The sequence below is a fragment of the Pelodiscus sinensis genome, chromosome 1, assembly GCF_052426305.1.
Source record: "Pelodiscus sinensis isolate ZL-2025 chromosome 1, ASM5242630v1, whole genome shotgun sequence".
Taxonomy (NCBI): Eukaryota; Metazoa; Chordata; order Testudines; family Trionychidae; genus Pelodiscus; species Pelodiscus sinensis.
In genome coordinates, this window is record NC_143052.1 from 354,187,538 (window position 1) to 354,193,537 (window position 6,000).

Sequence of the window (6,000 nt, forward strand, 5' to 3'; positions counted from 1 at the left end):
ACACAAATGTGAGTTGTTCAGGTGTGTGGGGAGAGGCAATGTCCGTCCAACAAGCCACTCAAAACTCACCCAACAACACCATAACTGACACGTCTCCCCATTCACATTCCATCCCGAGAGAATACTCGGAAGATCCTCTTGTGAATTTCCTTCATTTTCACACTGTAAACGATGGGGTTTAACACAGGGGGGACAAAGAGGTAGACATAGGACATAAGAATATGCAACAGACGAGGGGCACTTTTTCCAAACCTGTGCAAAACTGAGACAGCAATTATTGGGACATAAAAGAGCAAGACAGCACAGATGTGGGAGATGCAAGTGTTCAGGGCCGTGAGGCGCTGCTCGTGGGATGCAATATTTAAAACCGTCTTCAGAATCATAATGTAAGAGAGCATGATGAACAGTGAATCTACACCATACGTGACGACAATGGCAAACAATCCATAGATGTTATTGATGGTGGTGTCAGCACATGCCAACCCCATCATGTCCGGGTGCAAGCAGTAGGCATGGGAGAGGACATTGCTTCTGCAGACTGGCAGCCGTTTAATCAGAAAGGGGAAAGGGAAGAGCATGCTGGTACATTTAACCACAATGACCAGACCAATTCTTACGATCCTGGGGTGGGTCAAGATGGCCGCGTAGCGCAGCGGGTTACAGATGGCCACCAAGCGATCGAACGCCATGGCCACTAAAATCCCCGACTCCATGAAGGAAAAGGAGTGAATGAAAAACATCTGGGCTAGACACGCATGGAAAGCGATGTCTGTGAAATGGAAGAGGAAGGTGCCGAGCACGGTGGGCAGAGTTGACAAAGACATCCCGAGGTCATTGATTGACAACATGCAAAGGAACAGATACATGGGCTGGTGGAGACGCCGGTCTGCCCAGACAATGCAGAGAACAAGGCAATTCCCCACCATGGCAGTGACGTATAACACAAGGAAGGGGATAGTGATCCAGTGGTAAGCCGCCTCCTGGCCTGGGAACCCGGTCAGCTGGAACGTCGCAAGCTGGAAGCTGGTGCTATTGAAACCCACCATGCTGAGCAGTCACTGTCCCGGCCAACTCCCAATCCCTGTGTAAATGCAAAATGAACCTGTGAATTCCTCTGGAACCAAGGGACAGGGAAGGGACTTGCAGTTCTACACTGTATTGCCCAATCCTAACACACAAGGTCCCTCTCTTGTGTTTGAGATGGACATAAAATCAGACTTTTTGAAAGTCTCTGAGTTAAATTAAAAGGGGTAAAAAAAAAGGATGATGCTATGCAAGGTGTCTACTACAGACCACATACCCAGGCAGAAGAGGTGGGCGAGGCTTTTTTAAACAACTAAAATTCATCCAAAGAACAGGATTTGGTGGTAATGAGGGATTTCAACTATCCAAACATCGGTTGGGTAACACAGCAGGGCACAGACTATCCAACAAGTTCTTGGAATGTATTGTAGACATTTTTTTATTTCACAAGGTTGAGGTGGAAGCTATTCTCGATTTGATTTTAATGAATAGAGAGGAACTGGTTGACAATTTGAAAGTGGAAGGCAGCTTGAGTGAAAGTGATCATGAAATCAAAGAGTTCATGGGTCTAACGGAGTGGTAGGAGGGAAAACAGGAATATAGCGACAATGGATTTCACGAGGGCAGATTTTGGTAAACTCAGGGAGTTGGAAGGTAAGGTCTACACTGGGCTAAATTCCAGAAAAAAAATCTTTTTGAAACATCCCTTTTTCCTCGTAAAATGAGATTAAAGGTATGCCGAAAAAGCACGTCTGCTCTTCCGAAAAAAATCAGAAGAGCAGACCTGTTCCCTGGACACGGCAGAGTTTTTCCTAGAAAACTAAAAAACTCTTGTGTCTTATGTAGACTAGTGTCTACAAAACTCTGTAGTGTAGACATAGCCATAGATAGTACACTTATTAATTACATTATTGTTAGCGCACTTATTATACTTTATTGCTAATTATACGAAGCCAGGAGGAGTTGCAAGTACATTGGAGGATAGGTTGAAAATTCAAACTAGAGAAATGGTCTGACGTAAATAAGATGAAGTTTAATAAGCACAAATGCAAAGGAACTGCACTTAGGAAGGAAGAATTAGCATCATGCATACAGAATAGGAAGCGACTACCCAGGAAGGAGTACTGCAGAAAGGATCGGGGGGTCATAGTGGACAACAAGCTAATTGTGAGTCAACAGTGTAATACTGTGGTAAAAAAGGCAAACATCACTCTGGGATGCATTAACAGGAGTGTTGTGAGCAAGACACGAGTAGTCATTCTTCCACTCTAATCTGCACTGATTAAGCCTCACTCGGAGTGTTGTGTCCAGTTTTGGCCACCGCATTTCAAGAAAGATGTGGAGAAATTGGAGAAGTTCAAGAGAAGATCAACATAAATGATTAAAGGTCTAGAAGACATGAGACTGTAAGAACTGGATTTGTTTAGTTTGGAAAAGGGAAGAGTGAGAGGAGACATGATGGCAGCTTGCAAGTACTAAAAGCTTGTTACGAAGAGGAGGGACACAACCCTTAAGAGCTTCAGAGCCTGCCCCAGGTCTGCGGGGGTTGGAGAGTGTCAGGCAGGGGATGCAGCTGAAAGCAGGATGGGGCCTGCGTGTCCCTGAGCTCTGCAGGTTGCCGGGCAATCGCCGGCCCTCTCTGGTGCGAGAAGTGCGTGGAGAGTACAGATTTCTCACAGCCCATGGGATGGGCCCAGGCGCAGGGGCACATCAGGATGGCATGGACGGGAATAAGACAGGCCCAGCGACGTGCACTCACAAGGCCCAAACTGAGCAGGGTTCAGTGGGGCTGGGAGGCAGGTCGGTCGGAGCAGGGTTTGTCCCTCTGGCTCTGGTGGCGCTAGGAGCTGGATTGTGATTCCCTGCACCTGTAGGCAGGCTGCTGCCAGCTCTCGCCCAGCCCATGTGGGTCTCTGTGACCGGCCAGAGCGAGCCCAGCGGCCCTGCTGGGGACACGCGCCCGGCTTGCTGGGAGCTAGTCTATGTCTGTGAGTGCTGGCCAGGGACGGGCCCAGCTCCTAGTGTGGGTACCTGAGGGAGCCAGAGTGAAGCCCGGGGAGAAGCCAGAGACTTAGAGGGATGGGAAGAAAGAAGCTTGTGGGAAATGTGTTGTTGTTGTGTGTGTGTGTGTGTGTGTGTGTGTGTGTGTGTCTGTCTGTCTGTTTTGGTGTAACAGGCTGAGATGTTCCCAGTGAGATGAGGAGATGCAGTTGGGGCAGCAGGCAGAGGCTGGGGGGTAGCAGGGAACACCAGGGAGAACAATGAGAGCTGGATGAGATTTTCCACTTCTGCCAAGGCCTGGTGCTCCCAGAACCACCCACCTCCTGCACCAACCAACCCCAAAACACTGGCCAGCGGCAATTGGACAAATATCCAGCACACAACAGAGCTGAGGGACGTGGACTCTCACACAGAGCAGAGGAGATCTGGGCCTGTAAAGACTCATGTAAAAAAGTCCACCCATGCCCCTTCCCCGGCTGCCTGGTTTCCTGCCTGGGGGTGACGGGGCTTTGCTGGGCACCCGGCGTTTGGGCTCCTCTGCCCCGAGGGGACTTGCCTGGAACCGACTGGCCAGCGAGGGGCAGAATTTGCCCAGCACAGACGAGAAAAGGAAACGTTTGACGCTTTGTGGGGCTGGTCTCTGCCTGGAGTCTCCCCACAGAGGGGTCAGAGAATCACCCCCCGTCTCTCCGCGCAGCCGACTCACCGGGTGGGCAGGACAATGATCTTCAGTGGAAGGAACAAGCCCCCAGCCCCGGCTGCCTGGAGCGCAGGCTGCAGCCTGCCAGGCACCGGGAGTATTTATCCAGCATCCTGCCAGCAGCGCCGGGGACTCCCCCCGCCCCTGGGACACAGGCGGAGGCTGAGGTGTGACCAGGGGCTAATCAGGCACAGACGCCTAGTACAGCAGCAAGAGCTAATTGCCCCCGGCCTGGAGCCTGCCCAGGGACAGAGGCCCGGCCGGCGTGAGTCCGACCCAGGGTCCATCTAGCCCAGGATCCGTCGTCTGCCAGGGGCCAGGGCCAGGTGCCTCCCTGCCGGCTGGGTCCCTGCCAAGCACAGCCAGATTCCAGGCTCTGCTCACCCTGCCTGGCTCGGTGTTTTCTTCACTTTCTAACCAGGGAATAAAGTGAATTTCTGCAGGGCACAGGCTACTGGGACTGAAGAATTACAGTTCTGAGCCCTTACACAACCCCTTTGGCCCACGGATCTGAGAATGCTGATAACGACAGCAGGGACATGAGCCCCATTTGACAGATGGGGACACTGAGGCACGGGTGTAATGGGGGTGGGGCTTGGAACATAAACCCATGTATCCAAGGCTTCAGGCCTGGGCTAAAGTGCTCCAAGCTTCTGGCTTTCTGGCCACAGCCTGTGCAGCCCGGCGAGAGAGCATACATAGGTAGTCAAATGTCACCCAGCCTCTGACAGGGCACCACAGTGGCAGCCTCTGCCGACAATGGGAAGGTGAAGTGACACACCCAAGGTCAAACATGCAGCCTGTGGCAGAGCTGGGACTAGTATCTGGGTCCCTTGAAGCCCATTTTAACTCTCTGATCCCTAGGCCACACTTCCATCCCTGGGCGAGGGACATGATTTAGCCAATTGTGACACTCTCTGCTCCTGCTAGAGTTACCTTTCCAGTCATCCTGTGTGTCTCTGAGGAAGGCTGGATCCCTAAAGTGATGTGCAGGCATCTCTGTCTGGTTCCTGGTTGGAGTTTGGAAAGGCTAAATTGTTGGGCATTTCCCAGCATGCTGGCTAGGGCACTGCCCCCAGGGCTGTAACCCCTCCTAGGAACACATCACGCTGCCCCACCTCAGCATACACGTTCCTGTCGGGCCCACAGAGAGGGGCCTGCGGGCTACCTCTGCGGATGAGCTCCTCGCCCCCAGAAGCTGGACTAGGGACACCAGCCTCTCCTCTTTCTCCTTCCAAGGGGCTGAAGTCTCGGGGCTGAGGACACCCAGTGGGGTAGACAGGGCGGGAAAGCAGGGCCCCTAAAGCACAGCCCAGAAGGGCCAAGAGCTGTTCTGTGCTGCGGGCACCTGAGAGACGCCGTTACACTCCAGCCCCACACGTTCCCGGGGTGGGATGGGGAGTTTCTCTGACGCCAGTCCCAGCCGTCTGTCACTTGTGGGACAGTCTAATGATGCCATCAGAAGAACAGAAAAGGAACAAACAGAACCACAAGAAGGTGTCACTGGTGTCTGGTTTGTAAAGCTGGCAGGCTCAGCCACCCGTGGAACTGGCTCTGTATCCAAGACTTCTCTGGTAGGAAGAAGAGAAGTAAGGGGGGAGGGAAGAAATGGATGTTCCCTGAATTCCCTCCGAGGGGGAGACACACAATGAGAGTGTGGGGTGGGACAGCAGGACGCCTGCCAGGGGCTCAGTTTACAGATGTGACAAAGTGTTTGCCCCCTCTTCCCCGTCGCAGCTATTGGTGATCTATGGCTAAGGCAGTGCTGCTCTATCTCCCCCCTGCCCCGCCTGTACCGGGCACTGAGCACACGGGGCAACCAAAGAGTCAGTGCGGCAGAACTGACATCAGGCTAGAGCAGCAAGTTCTTTATTTTAAAAGTGTGTTTCCGTCCTCCTATTTCCCTTTTATATTCATAGAATCCTAGAATCCCAGGGCTGGAAGAGGCCTCAGGAGTCATCAAGTCCAGCCTCCTCCCAAAGCAGGACCAGCCCCGACTCCATCATCCCAGCCAGGCCTTTGTCAAGCTGGGACTTGAAAATCTCTAGGGATGGAGATTCTACCACTTTCCCGGGGAAGCCATCCCAGAGCTACCTCACCCGCCTAGGGAAATAGTTTTTCCTAATATCCAACTTAGACCTCCCTCACTGCAACTTGAGACCATTGCTCCTTGTTCTGCCTGTGACAGACCGGGCCGAGTCTGGGCACAGCTGAGGGCGTCCGCTCAGGGCGAATTGCTCAACTTCGGGGCTCCTTGCAGCCCCCAGACTGGTGAC

General features: G+C 52.6%; 1 protein-coding gene across 1 annotated transcript; it reads right to left on the bottom strand.

Annotated features, from left to right (window-relative positions):
• Window positions 1–101: 101 nt before the first annotated feature.
• Window positions 102–1,046, bottom strand: LOC102463910 (olfactory receptor 51I1-like). The gene has a single exon (XM_075919712.2). It carries the CDS (start codon window positions 1,044–1,046, stop codon window positions 102–104), a length of 945 nt encoding a protein of 314 aa, XP_075775827.2.
• Window positions 1,047–6,000: the final 4,954 nt, after the last annotated feature.